This window comes from Siniperca chuatsi, linkage group LG1 (assembly GCF_020085105.1).
Source record: "Siniperca chuatsi isolate FFG_IHB_CAS linkage group LG1, ASM2008510v1, whole genome shotgun sequence".
Lineage (NCBI taxonomy): Eukaryota > Metazoa > Chordata > Actinopteri > Centrarchiformes > Sinipercidae > Siniperca > Siniperca chuatsi.
In genome coordinates this window covers 26,242,942-26,257,273 of record NC_058042.1, presented here as the reverse complement: position 1 = coordinate 26,257,273, position 14,332 = coordinate 26,242,942, and the positions used below count along the sequence as shown (strand labels likewise).

At 42.2% G+C, this 14,332-nt stretch overlaps 1 protein-coding gene and 1 long non-coding RNA gene across 3 annotated transcripts; one reads left to right on the top strand and one right to left on the bottom strand.

Moving 5' to 3' along the window:
- Window positions 1-1,100: 1,100 nt before the first annotated feature.
- LOC122875987 lies at window positions 1,101-6,848 on the bottom strand. The gene is made up of 2 exons (XR_006377980.1): window positions 4,951-6,848; window positions 1,101-4,049 (listed from the first exon to the last, which is right to left on the bottom strand). It is a non-coding gene; the product is annotated as an uncharacterized LOC122875987 (long non-coding RNA).
- Window positions 6,849-6,949: 101 nt separating this feature from the next.
- On the top strand, window positions 6,950-10,677 carry irx5a (iroquois homeobox 5a). 2 transcript variants are annotated; one of them, XM_044195713.1, is made up of 3 exons: window positions 6,950-7,610; window positions 8,538-8,943; window positions 9,674-10,677. In XM_044195713.1, exons 1-3 carry the CDS (start codon window positions 7,368-7,370, stop codon window positions 10,381-10,383), a joined length of 1,359 nt encoding a protein of 452 aa, XP_044051648.1. In that variant the 5' UTR covers window positions 6,950-7,367; the 3' UTR covers window positions 10,384-10,677. The 2 variants fall into 2 exon arrangements, with proteins under 2 accessions (XP_044051648.1, XP_044051640.1); XM_044195705.1 differs by having other exon boundaries at window positions 6,975-7,625.
- Window positions 10,678-14,332: the final 3,655 nt, after the last annotated feature.

Sequence of the window (14,332 nt, the reverse complement as noted above, 5' to 3'; positions counted from 1 at the left end):
AAACCCTCTCCATTCCCAGGTCAGGTGACACTGCGCTGCATTGCAATCAACATGCTCAGGTGGTGCGGCCCGGGCTGCCAGCCTTTGATGTCCTTGCTGTGTTAATGTTGGCTAGCAACGCTGTCCCAGCACAGCCTGCAGATGTGCCTGCAAGCTGTAAGGTGAGCAGCAACACTCCTGAGTAATGTGTCCAGTTGTAAAGCACACCCTGACAGAGGGTGTGGCGGGGCGGGAGGGGGTGTAAACAACAGGAGCAGACGGATATGAGGTAGAAGATGTGGGATTAAGAAATTAATGATGGTAGCATTGGAAATGTTTTGATGTCAGCAAATTACTTCCTTTGTTGAATAGAAACGCATCTAATTATGCAACTGAGTTAAGTGTTCTGTTCTAAATAGACATTAACTGTGAACGTCTTATTTTTCTTTTTACACAAAATCTCTGTCCTGTTGAAAAGATACGAGATACGCTTGCCATTGATTCTAATCCTATTGATATCTCTTGGGGCCTAAAAAAATACTTTAACAAATCAGAATAGTGTGTATCAAAGGGATGATAGGCATCATATTTCAACACCCTATCACCCTAATCCCAACACAGGGGCCGACTTTGACACAGGCTGGAGAGTTGGGTGGCAAAGCAGAGGAGAAACAAACACAGCCGTGGACAGAAAAGGAAATACCTCAGGGACTTTCTGGGATTGGGGAAGAGGTAAGACTGTACCTGCAGTGCAATCCCCTCCAAATCTGCACCAGGTGTCGGGCATTAAGGAGAGCATCTCCGCTTTGGCTTTCCACGTCTGGCTCAATCACCCAGGGCAGTGTGTCAGATGTTGGACAAAACTGATACTCCCGAAGAAGAGGAGGAGGAGGAGGAAGACCTGGGGCTCAGCACAGTACAGAGAAGAAGGCTTCTAATAACTAAAGAAGAATCTGCACCATGTCTAATAAAATGCCCTTTTGCAGAGGTATTTTTATTTTTTGCCATGACTCTCATCAATGTTTGATATTTAAATATTCAATTACATATGAAATTAGTCTACTGAGAATACAGTACATTGTGAAGACTGCAGTAAGACAATAAAATGTGGGAAGCAGAGCTGAACACTTTGGGTTTTAATGAGTTAAGATAGATTTAGAATAACATTACACTGTATCCCATTGAGATTTTCAGTTAACTACAAAGACAACTGAGCACTGACTATTCCCTGTGTGATAACACAAAAGAGTATACTATAGAATGCTTAGCTTGATATTAATATTGCACTCTCAATCATAAAGACAAGGTCTAAATTGAACACCTGGCCCCTTCTCAATTTCAAGCAAGTAGGCTTTTTGGATGTGCAATTGTCCTGAAACAAAACAGTGGCAGCGGAATACTTCAGTACCAAGAGAGAGAAAAGAACATAGAGCCATGTTGGCATTGTTGTTGCCACAGATTATACATGACACACTGAATAAAAGAGGCTGATTGTAAGATGTTTAAATGTATCAGAGGCATGGGAGAGGAAACTTAATACCTCAGCACTGGGAGAAGGAGAATGCGACTGGGCACGTGCGGAATGCAGAGTGGCAGGAGGAAAGCAGCAATCTAAATTTCTAATGCTGAGGATGTTTCCCATTCTGTGTTTATGAAACATGGCTGCCGGGACTACAAAGGTAAGGGGATACAGCATCAAAGTCTGCCCTGACAAAAACAAAAAAGCAACAATGCTGCAGTGGAATGCACGACAGAACATAATACTCCACCTCCTCCTTTTCCTCTCCCCTAAGCAGTCTCATTTGATTACAGTGTAGCAGGCCCCAAATCAACCCCTTAGTCCCATTTCTCACTCCCCACCGGTGCTGTGAGTAGGAGGTAGAACACAACTTGCCAGAGTGGCCCGGGCGGAGAGGAGGAGAGGTGATGTTGTGGAGGAGAATCCCTCATTTGGGGAACAAAAGAACATGGGAATAGGTGAGCCGAGGTGTCCGCAGCAGGGGTGGAAAGCTGTTGTTGTCCCGAGTGTGGTGACAGGCAGAGACTGCATGTCTGATGACGGCCAGGCAATGTATCGTTTACAGGCTCCCTCAGCAGAAGTCCCCCGCATGTCCGTCTCCAGCCACAGAGTTTGCCCTCTACTTAAGGCAACAAGAGTCAGGCTCAGCATTACAAGCCTATTAAAAGATACTTTTAATTATTCCCAGCTCTCCCGGGATCACTTCTTCTGTGAACTCTGTGTTTCTTTGGCATGTGCACTTAGGAATGGCACAACCAGAAGCACGTGTTGTTTTCTCCCTCCAATTAAAGGGCATGTTGACAGATTAAGGCTGCTTCTGGTTTGTGCTCCACTAACGCATTTAGGGAAGATGATGAACATGGGGGGGTGCTCAGAGAGAGAGAGAGGCTGATAGAAAGAGAAAGAGAAAAAGAGAGAAAGAACATGCACATGAACCCTGAGGGATTAATGTGTTTACATTACCTGGGCTGTGATCTATCACCAACCTCGTCAACTTCTATTATGCATCACATACATAAGCAAGCAACAGACCTGGGAGCCCCTGCAACTCACTCATACTATTTCAATTGGATTAAGTCAGTGCAAATATCTAGGGCACAGCTCCCACACTGTGGTTTTAGCATTCTGGTAGTCATTTGATTAGTACATTGTATCACTTTACCTTCATGAAGGCATTGCAGGAGTACCTCCTACATGCATCCACAGCTTTAAGCAGTACGGGATTTAGATGATTACCATATGGCACCTATAGCACCTTCTAAACAAACATGCTATTTAGCCTTACGTCTGGTTGGTTAGACAACAGTCAGGCACGGAAGCTCTCAGATCATGAATCAAAATATACAGGTACACACCAGTGAGAGGAATAGGGGAATGTTGAGTATGTGGATTCACCATCTGTGATATTCATTAACATGTTTATTTTGTCCCAGCTGTAGTAGCACGTCTGTAAAACACTCAGTTGGAGAGGTCTGGCATCACTATATAGATGCTGACAGTGGAGTCTGCAGCAGGGCCCCTGAAAGAGCTCATAGTCACACTCAGGCTTCATTATATCCAATCAATATTCGTTTAGTCACTGAGCCTATTGACTCATTTCTGAAATAATATTACAGGTCATTTGTCTTGTCATGGAGTAGGGAGAATTATCCCTTTTATTCCATCCCCCATTTGGAAAAGGGGATATGGGGTGAGTCTGGATACGCCCTATGGATACAACTGTAAATAAATATTTTTGATAAAACACTGAAAAATCAATGGGTGCTTCCTGTGATCCATCTCGAGCGAATCAATCATCATCTGCGCAGCTGGCAGTGTGGTGCAGGGGGACGGCGTGGCAGTGAGAGAAGGGTGCAATCTTTGTCTGATACCTCTCATTTTGGAATCACTTCTCATAATAGGGTCATCATTTCATCACTTAGCCAATCCAGAGCCCTGCCACTCAGCCTTGCGGGGATCATGGGGGCAGACAGGCCCCATCAGGAGTAAACTGAAGACACACAACCCACTCCATACATCTTCATTCGGGCCGATGAAAGAAAAAGAGATCACAAGAACAGAAAAGAGATCAGAAAATAGATGTTCTCTCCTGAAAGCCACATTGGCTCATTGTGCTTCATGTAAATTGTGTGATTTTCAAATCCAAATAAAATCATCTCTCATCTGAACTGTGCATCAGCGCATGTGAGCAATGGTTGTGATTTGTATCAGGTAAAACATTAAACCTTTCTATATAAACAATCACATAAGTGTAGCAACAATAGCATTCCTAAAAACTAGGAGAGCTAATTAAATTATTTGAAACAGAAAAAAATATGACAGTTATAAATACAGAACTGAGCGTTGTATTAGAGCATATATGCACGTTTGTCCAATAATTATTACTGCAAAGAGTAACTAAAGTGAATTTAACTTTACTGCCACAGTAAAGTTTGCAAGTCTGCAAGTGTGTGTGTGTGCGTGTGCGTGTGTGTGTGTGTGTGTTGGGGGGTTGGGAGGGGTGCATTTCACTGACTGCTTGGTGACATGAGAAGACTTCCTCAACATGGATCTGAACAAATTCAAAACAAAGACAAACAGTCATTTATTATTTTTTAATACATTTGAAAAAAACAACAACTTTGTAATAGTGACAAATCACAAAAACTGTAGTAACAATCGATGTCATCACATTTTAAAATGCATAAATAAAACGGGCAAAATGACTGCTGTGCTTTAATAATAATAGCTAATCATAGCTGCATAGGATGCCAGTTGTTTAGTCTAGTGGCATAGTGCACATATGTTTAATCATTAATAACCCCCTCTTCAAAAAAAAAAAAAAAAATGCAAGGTCAAAAATAAATTACATCCATTATTTGCAGCAGATCTCCCCAAAGCATTTGGAGCGAAAACTGTTTTGAATTTCAATTGGCTTCCAAGTGGCAAAAGCCCTCAGCTAATACATCAAAGAAAAATTGGTGTCAACTAATCGGTTTAGGACACAGATTTAGAATGGTTAAAAATCCCATGAATACTTCAAGCACTTTTTTTTTCTCTGTATACCACTAAAAGCTTGGGAGCAGTACAGCTGACCTTGTGCGCTCCAGAAACCTGTCCGCCACTCGACATTAACTGACTGTTTAACTCACCCAGCCACGCAATTAGTCCGCCACAACGCATAATGTTGTGTAATAATACCCTCTATATCCAATTTAGATTACACTTGCTCCCTCAGGCATTTTAAGTGGCATGCATCATCTTTCATTCACTTCTTCTTTGCCACGTAAAGCCGTTTTCATGCGTCAAAACAGAGAGGTCGGGTGGGGGAGAAGCGATAACGAAGAGGAAGCGACAAAGTTAGAAGCTCCCAAAAACAAAAGATAGATTTAGATTCGGCATTTCTTTTAAGCATCTAAAACACAGTCGCACCTTTCCACATAAAAGCCGCAAATGAGCAAAACTATACTCACCTACACCTCCTCCGTTATCAGCGCAGCGCTGAGAGGTGGGAGCAGTTCTCATAACCTGCTCCTGACTAAAGGCTCCGTGAGCTCAAGCCACGGGTCCTCCTCCTAATCCCGAGAGCAACTCTGAACCAAAACGCATTAAGGAGGACACATGACACAGACTCTCTCCTCTGTTGACTTTGTCGCATCGTTTATGCAATAAATAAATTAAAGAAAAGATGCCACTAATTCTGCATGCGATTTTTTTTAACAGCTCGACTGGCACAAAGTATTATAAAAATGTGGAAGTTTTATTTTATATCTCGGAATATAGCCTACATGGCGGACAATAATTCTATACGCGTCTACTCGTGACGCGAGGTATTATTGTGCTATTTCCCCCACCTTTAACACAAGTAAGGAATAATTGTCAGCAGCAGCGGAATCAGCTGGTTCTTCTTGTAGGTGTTGTTATGAGAAAAGTTCCAGTAATTAGTTGATTGTCTGAACACTACAGGAGGCTGTGAAACTAGGTCTCATCGTATCACTGTCATCTGATTAGGCTCTACTGTAGGGTCGCTTTGTGCATCCATCCTTCTTTCTTTATTTGCCCACCCCCCCCCCTCTCTCTGTCTCTCTCGGCTCCCACTGTACCAGCGTCATCATTCTTTGCTCTCTAGAGGTTTTCAGAGCGTAAAAAGACACGTGACCGTGTGTGCACACACTCTTTAGCAGCGCCTACAGCGATCCCTTTCGGCTTATCTGAGACTTGAACTGGAAAGTCGATCACCAGAATGAAAATGGCTTGGAGATGGCTGAAACATAGTGGATAATGTTTAGAAGCGCCTGCTAATATTTGCTTTTAAAGCCACGTCAACCGCAACGTGCAAACCCGGCAAATTTAATGATGAAAGCTCTACAAATTATCATTAAAATATTGATCAGAAATAATACTAGGCTGCTACTACTAACAATAATGATTTTATTATCTAGACCAACGCATAGCAGACATTTTCCCCGGGTGTCTAAAGTCTACTAAATATTAAAAAAGTAACTGCCGATGACAGTGGCATATTAAATAAATCTAGGCTACCCAGTGTATCAGCAATGATCAAATGAGATTACATGAACTGGTCCAGGCGGATTTGGTGTAGTTGGCACTAATATTTTCGCCCTGACTTGAGGGTTTATGACTTTCTGGGAGTGTGTATCTGACTGGTTTACTCCAGGATCTACTGCAAACACTATTTAGCCGTCGCCACAGTAAATCGTTCAAACACAAGTGACGGCGCAGACAAAACATCCTTCAGCAATTACATACATATCAATGTCGATAAATCAAAGTTTGTTTACATACGACAACTACCCTGATAGAGTTGTCCGGCCGAGTAATGTTTGCGCCATCTTACTTTTACTTTTCAGTTGTCATATATCTTACCAATGCAATACTCGTCTGGCGTTAGAAAGTCGACGTGCACAATAGTAGTAATCCATTTGAAACTCCCATTGCGGATTTTACCACATGGCGCGCGGAGATCACGGAGCATCGTTCTGTTGATTTAACGCACATACTTAAAATGACGACTTTTTTTTTTTTTTTTTTTGCGCACAAAGAAAGAATAACAAAAAGAGAGCACAGCAGTGGAGCGCCTGTTTAATTCCTGCCGGTATCTTGCAAGCCCCATATCCTGGCATACAACAGCCGATTTGTTATTGATCAAGTGTGAAAGTGACGGCTTCGTATTTGAAAAAAAAAGAAGAGAGTTGGGAGTTGACAGACTCGCATGGTGTCGCCATCCAAAGGGGGCTGCCAGGCGCACTTGAGACTTACTGCAACGAGCCTTGTTAAAGAGGGGGGGGGGGATAGAGAAATAGAGAATGAGAAGGATTGTTAGTTAACGCGAGAGAGGGGTGGTGGGGGGAGAGAGAGAGAGAGAGAGAGAGAGAGAGAGAGAGAGAGAGAGAGAGAGAGCATGGATTTGGGCAGGGCTGTAGTTACCCAGCATAAGCTTGCCTTTTCCTTCGGTGACTACACCCCGAGAGGAGGAGCGTAGTAGGCGTCAGGATCCTCAATTTTTCAACTTAGCATCTTGGCAGGACATTTTCCCAAGCAAAGCCCCCGTCCGACGGGTAAAAAAAAAACTTCTGCGCGAGCATGAGAGCGACGGTGCAACTCAGATAAGGGAGCAACAGAAAAACAAAACGAGACAAAACATCCGACGGGCAGTGGCTGGCTGGCAGCGACCAAAATAATCCATCCAACATCTAAGCCTCTCTTTATTTAATCACTTTTACTTTTTGCCTTCACCATTGTCATTTAGAAGGGGGGACAGACAGCGGGTCTGCAGACACACGGCTCTATGCGCTCCGACAGCAGCGCGTGAGAAAATAAAGGGGAGAAAGTGCGCAAGTTAAGTGGCTTATACTCTCCGGGCTCCAGCATGGCGTATCCTCAGGGCTACTTGTACCAGCCGTCCGCTTCTCTAGCCCTGTATTCATGCCCTGCTTACAGCACCAGCGTTATATCGGGACCCAGAACCGAGGAACTTGGGAGATCCTCTTCGGGATCTGCTTTTGCGCCCTATGCCGGATCTACTGCGTTCACCAGCGCCTCGCCAGGCTACAACTCCCACTTGCCATACAGTGCAGACGCGGCGGCAGCTGCCACATTCACCTCGTACGTGGTGAGTAAACTAAAGGTGATTATACAATCTAATAGGGAGTCAAAGCGAGGATATTAGCTCGTTACAGAAGCCTTAAATATCGGCTGTGCATTCGGAGCCAAGCGATTAAAAGGGAAATGTGCGTCACTGAAGAGTGCATGGGTATAACATTACAGAATGTCAGGTCCAGGAAACATGTTGTTAAGTAAACAGAGCTAATTTTACTGAGTGGGTGCTATTATATGGTTCTTAAGTAAATTGTAGTTTTTATGAGAAAGGGTGGGCAATGCCTTGCCGAAGCTTCTACGCTCAACGCGCTGATGGCAATTTAGGTCACTGTATTTGTGTCTTATCATCCTATTAGTTGTGCAACTTATACAACTTAAATATTGCAACTTTTGACAAAAGACAGAGGAAAAGCGCGTTTTACTTTTGTTGTATTCTCATCGAGTGATCTCGGCAACACAAGTAATTCATACAGACTGGCTATATATAGGCCTACTTACTGCAAGTACAATAGAATAGGCAAAGACACTGAATGTTAGGCCCATCGTGCATAATGTCAATACGTTATCATGATTGAAAATTGTACTATTTTAATGGTCAGAATTATAACCACTGCATGCTGACATCATGTAAATTATAATAAAAATGCAGAGACATCACATTTCAAATACCCAACCATGTTCAAACCAACTCCATGAACATTAACTTCAAACTTGAACTACTGGATTAAAGCCAGTGTATTCGTGTGTGTGTGTGTGTGTGTGAGAGTGAGTGAGAGAGAGAGAGCGAGTGTGTCTGTGCGCGCGTGTCTATGCGCGCGCGCTTAAGCGTGTGTTCATGTTTGTGTGCCGTAAATCCTTTTAACTATTTTGAAGCAGTTTAGAAAATGACTGTGACAGAACTTTTACTTTTTTTTTTATTTTTATTTTTTTTAAATCACAGAGTTCTCCCTATGACCACACTACGGGTATGGCCGGCTCAATAGGATACCACCCTTACGCAGCACCCTTGGGCACCTACCCTTATGGTGACCCAGCATACCGTAAAAACGCAACCCGGGACGCCACTGCCACCCTGAAGGCCTGGCTCAACGAGCACCGCAAAAATCCCTACCCCACCAAGGGCGAGAAGATCATGCTGGCCATCATCACCAAAATGACCCTCACCCAGGTGTCCACCTGGTTCGCCAACGCCAGGAGGAGGCTAAAGAAGGAGAACAAGATGACCTGGACCCCCCGGAACCGGAGCGAGGACGAGGAGGAGGACGAGAATATTGATTTGGAGAAAAACGACGACGACGAGCCAAACAAGCCCACAGACAAGGGAGACTCCACAGACACAGAAGCAGGTTGGTGGCGCAGGGGAAGAAAAAAAAAAAAAAAAAAAGGCACAAAAAAAAATATCATCAATTTTTCATCGCAGTCATTTCCACTCAGGGTGCAAAATTGATTGCTGGTTAATGGTGGTATATTATTTATAATGGGACAATTGCTTTAAATAATAATCACCTTGAACTCCCCTCGTTTGACTTCTCAGGGGCTGAAATTGCTGGTGACGCAAAGTGTTTAGCAGTCAATTTATCTTTAACTGCATAATAAGGATACAGCTGGTGGATTGCGCCGGGTATTCGGCTAAAAAATATTGCCTTTGTATGATAATTATATCCCAGTTTTGAACGGCTCTTGAATGCTTGTTATCATAACTATTGATATGATACGATAATATTTAAAACCAAAATGTATTTGAAAATTAAAATAATATACTGTATGCTCAGACTTTAATTTGTACCACGCTGTTCGTGTTTGTGCAACACTGTTTATGCTCTTTCCTAAATGTGGAGGGGAGTTCATTCACCTTTTTAGGCTGGCACACATTTTTACGAGGACAATTTATAGCGCACACAATAACTGTTTTTAAGGGAAACGTGCAGAAGTAGCCTAATTATTTTTATATATCCGATCTCAGTTTGCATTGGTGTTCACTTCCCTCACGATCACCTAAAACACATGTTACAGTTTTATCAACGTTTTAATTTTACGCTTATTTGGCAGTAATTCTACTCTTTATTTGTGCTTTAGATCATAAACTGCTGAACCCAGGGGACATAGGCTGTGACAGATTTAAAGAGGAGAACCATGGCAAAGACACCGATCCCCTTCTGAGCGACTCGGAGTTAAAAGACCAGGAGGAGCGGACTACAGAGTTGCTGCCGGATTCCGCAAAACCAACCACTTCGTCTCCCTCGGCGGTGCCCCGGGGGAACCAGACCGTTGCGCAACAAGACAAGCCGTCAGATTTGAGCCATGCACCGGGTACGGTGACCAGCAACGTGACCTCTGTTATCCACTCGCCCCCTTCGGCCCCTAAACCCAAACTCTGGTCCCTTGCGGAGATCGCCACGTCCTCAGACAGGTGTAAGGGCAGCGGCGAGGCGCCACAGGCTTGCCCCGGGTTGGGTCAGAGCGCAGTAATGGGCACCAACGCGTCTCCATCACGGTCCTCCCCTCAGTGCCCGCTCCCCAACAGCACGGTCCTGTCCAGGCCTCTGTACTACACCTCGCCTTTCTACCCCGGCTACACGAACTATGGTGGCAGTTTTGGACATCTTCACAGTAACCACGGCTCGGTAACCACGGGCTCCACGGCACATTTCAATGGATTAAACCAGACTGTGTTAAATAGAGCAGAGGCTTTGGTAAGAGAGAGCCAGAAAGTCAGAGGCCAAACGCAGGTAGATCTTTGTAAAGACTCCCCTTATGAACTAAAGAAAGGTATGTCAAACATTTAATACCTGAATATTTTCCACTCACCGCGGACTTTTATTTATTTTTTGTGGTTGCATAAAAAAAAACGATAAAGAACAATGATGAAGCAAATTCTGAGAACAGTTATTTTCTGAGTAAATGCTTATTCTCAAATTTTTAGTTTCTGAATGGTTAATCCTAAAATGTAACAAGAATGGTCTTAATCGCTGCAGCCGACTGAGTCTATTTGTATTAAAGACTAACATGTATATTTAATGTAGCATTTTTGTATTTAAAATGGACAACACACTATCTTTGAAGTAAATTATGGAAAAATATATACTTGTGCAGAGATTATTTTGGGGAGCAGTTGGCATTGCCTGATATGTGTTTTAAAGTGCTTCAAGGCCAATTAATCTATACGAAATATTAATTCAATTTTGCACCGTGACAGATGTTTCAATGGTAATCATCATTTCAAAATATTATGGTAGTGAGAGGTCTGACAAACCTGAAAGGAAAGGCCCACATTCAGCTGAAGGGTGTTGGAATATCTAAACAATAAAAGGGTTCAGTTTCGTTTTGGGTGGTGCAAATACTCAGATTGTTTGTGAATGAAAAATGTTGGAAACAACACGGAGGCATATTTTGCTCTATGGCTTATCACCAGTGTATTTTTTTTTCTTTGCATACAACCAGGGCCTCCTTTTTTCCCTTTTACTTGAGCACATTTCTAAAAGTGGATATTGATATAATAACAACACCGAGGCGCAGTCATTTAACCCAATTACCTATCGTGTTTTATGCAGAGCAATCAGGTGGTGAACTCCGGTAATGAGCTCGATTTTATGCCAAATTTAGACCTCATTACTATTTTCCAAGGCGTGGCAAAGCTGTTAAAAGGGACGCGACCAAGCATTTAGAACATACTGCCCTATTATATATCATTAATGGAGAGGCTCTTTAATGGCGCGTTAGATGTGAAACACTGGTGTTTGGAGAAAAGGGAGAATGCTGCCGTGCGCACCGTAGAGACAGGCAGATATTATTATACTGTGTAGCCGGTAGCCAGGCACTGTCCTCTAACTCTTCCAACTTCTGCAGGTAGGTGTCACACTTGCTCCTAATTTCAGGGGGACTCTTTGTTAATCCGTCACGGAAACCCATCCCTGATCAAATGGCCTAGTTAAAAAGAAGTGGCGCCAATGGGGCACACACAATGATCACAGTTATTGTGAGGATTATAGCAACTTTGACAAGTGGATAAAAAAAAAGGCTCTAATTATATACTTGGCCACATCCCGAACGACAACAAAAAAATAACAACAGAAGAATATTTCCCAGGCACACTGAAGAAAAGAAAGGTGTTTTTTCCTGATGCTTTATTAAAGTTGGAGCTACACATTTAAAGAAAGAAAAAATATTGCCTTATAAAAATATTATTATTATTATTATTATTATAGTAGTAGTAGTAGTATTCTTTTTAATATTATTTTAAGCCTCCTCGGTATTTGGAACAGCTGAAGGCAACTGTTGTAGTATAGGCCTAAATTTCTATTTAAAAATATGACGTGTTTTTTTTTTAATATTCGTTTATTCGGTGGCTGTTACAGTAGCCTACATTTTAAAGGACACGTTATTATTGTTATTATTATCAATCATTATTATTATTAATTTTATTATTATTATTATTAATGTTGACCTCCACTGAAGTGGGACAGCATGCTCTTGTTTATGGCTGCCATTAATCTCTATAGTTTACTTTCCCTTCTCCAATTTGAAATCTCCCCTGAGGTTTATATAATTCCCTTAGCCTTAATGTCCTCTATTCGGGCCCTCTATTTTAATCTGACAGAGTGTGCTGGAGCAGTGATTGCGACACATCAGCCGGCTAAATAGCATAATTATGTTTTTTCTTTGCTGATCCCCGGGGGACTGAACTGTTCGATGCAATGTCCCCCAGAGAGTAATAGAGTTTTATTAGAAATCGCGTTGTTTTCTCAGAACAATATACACACACTATTTCTGCGGTGTAAGTCTTCTGTGTGACACTAGGTGAATACTGTGACGTTTGTATGTCAAATTGGGTCGGGGGGGGCAGAGCCGGTTAATAATATTATTCCAGTTAAATTTTTTTTTATTTCAAAATACACGGGAAATGGGAGGATGATCATCTAACCTGCCAAACTAGATCCCGAACAGGGGACAGGCGTGATAAAACACGTCTGACTTCTTTCTTGCTATTGAAACTGTTTAAAATATTTGACTTTTTTTTAATGTACAATGCTACAATGCTGTTTTACGGTACTTTTTATTTGTTTTTTTTCCCCCCAAGGATGCTCAAATGTACCATCCAGCTTTGTCTCCCCCAACTGTTGTTTATCAAATCACACCCAGTGGGAGGAAAAGCACAACAGGTCCTGGATGTAGTCTGCATTAATCCTTTGCACTGTAATTGATTATATAGCCTATTTATTATTATTATAATTATTATTATTATTATTATTATTATTATTTATTATTATGTCCCTGAGGAAAAGGTAGGGGTTTAAACTAAGTGTTTAAAGCAGATATTATATTTTTATAGCATATATAGGGTGAAACCGAGGCAGCTTTGATGTCACTGTATTTCAGCTCACCATGTTCACTATAGGGCTGCATATGGGAAAAAAAAAGAAAAAAAAAAGAAAAGAGTACCCTCTCACTAATTAAACATATATATTTGATCGTTGATTATACTTGTTCTATTTCTGGGCGTGATAAAAGACAGTCAATTAACCCCAGATTACTTGAGGAAGCGGAGCGAGAGAATTCGCAACCCTTCGTCAGAGCCATGGTAGCCTGCAGGGGAGATGCTCTCTGCAACTTTATACAACTCGGTCCCTGGCTTCCCCTCCGCCTGAATGGCGTGTCGGTTCATTGTTGGGATTGCTACAATGTGAGAATACTAAGTAGGGGTGAAACCGTTCCCACGTGTGAAAATGGGGAAAATAATCCGACAGGAGAAGAAGCAGAAGAGAAAAGAGGGGGATCAGGTCTGTACCCTTCACTCCGACTTTGTTACTGTTGAGCGTTCAGAGGCAGAATCCGGGCTGCTTGGGGAAAAAAATGCTTCGTATTACTGTCGTCATATCAATTAAACGAGTTCCCCCCCCAAAAGTGAAAATAAAAGCTACTGGCTATACATGAAGTCTGAAGGCCGCGACTCATGGTTAATTTAAATATACTGAATTAACTATTAAATATCCCTGTTTACACCTGAAAAAGCAAAATGTACATTTTCGCCAAACAGTCTAAAATCGAATGAATGCATACTTATTAGCCTAGTTGTGTATTGCTCTGAGTGGGCCTGGCAATACAAGGGGGGGATGCAGTAACTGTCAGAAAAACAGCAACAGTCGGATTATGTATGCATATTTACTCTAAAAGTAGATTTACGTGTGTGCTTCAGCGTGCTGGTGTCATGAGGGCGGCCTTTCAGTGGGGACTGGAAATAGTGCTAATAGAAAACGAATGAATAACAAGAGCAAACGTTGGTTTCTTGCTTGTTTTCGACACTTTTGGGAACGGTAAGATCTAATGAAGTGATGGTTCAGTCTGGCATCTGTGCCCCCGTATAGTCCCTTTATTAATGTAACCAGCCTAGGGCGCAGGTTTATCAGAGGTAAAGTCGTGTAATCCAACATTTACCAACCATTAAACACTGGTGTCCAGTATGTACGTGTAGGGATATTTAGAAAACAAAAGATGCAACATTAATGGTGTTAGATTAATCCCTAAAATCCGCTTTTTCCTCTGATAGAAGTTTACGCATCTTTTAAGGCTGGCACGGTTAGTCACGCCAACATTCTGGCTAAAATACGAAAGGTGATTGAAACATACACTAAGACACTTTAAAATGTGTAATAAAATTGTTTATATTAAATGCCACCGCCTGGTAATCTACAGGAGGTCAGTTTCCCCGCCTTGGATTCGACACTACAAAAACGGACC

Excerpts from the sequence above, each read along its gene's own strand:
- irx5a (XM_044195705.1), top strand. The coding sequence starts at position 7,368 with ATGGCGTATCCTCAGGGCTACTTGTACCAGCCGTCCGCTTCTCTAGCC. Across the intron at positions 7,626-8,537 it reads ACGTGGTGAGTAAACTAAAG|AGTTCTCCCTATGACCACAC; the intron begins GTGATTATACAA and ends TTTAAATCACAG. Across the intron at positions 8,944-9,673 it reads CTCCACAGACACAGAAGCAG|ATCATAAACTGCTGAACCCA; the intron begins GTTGGTGGCGCA and ends TTTGTGCTTTAG.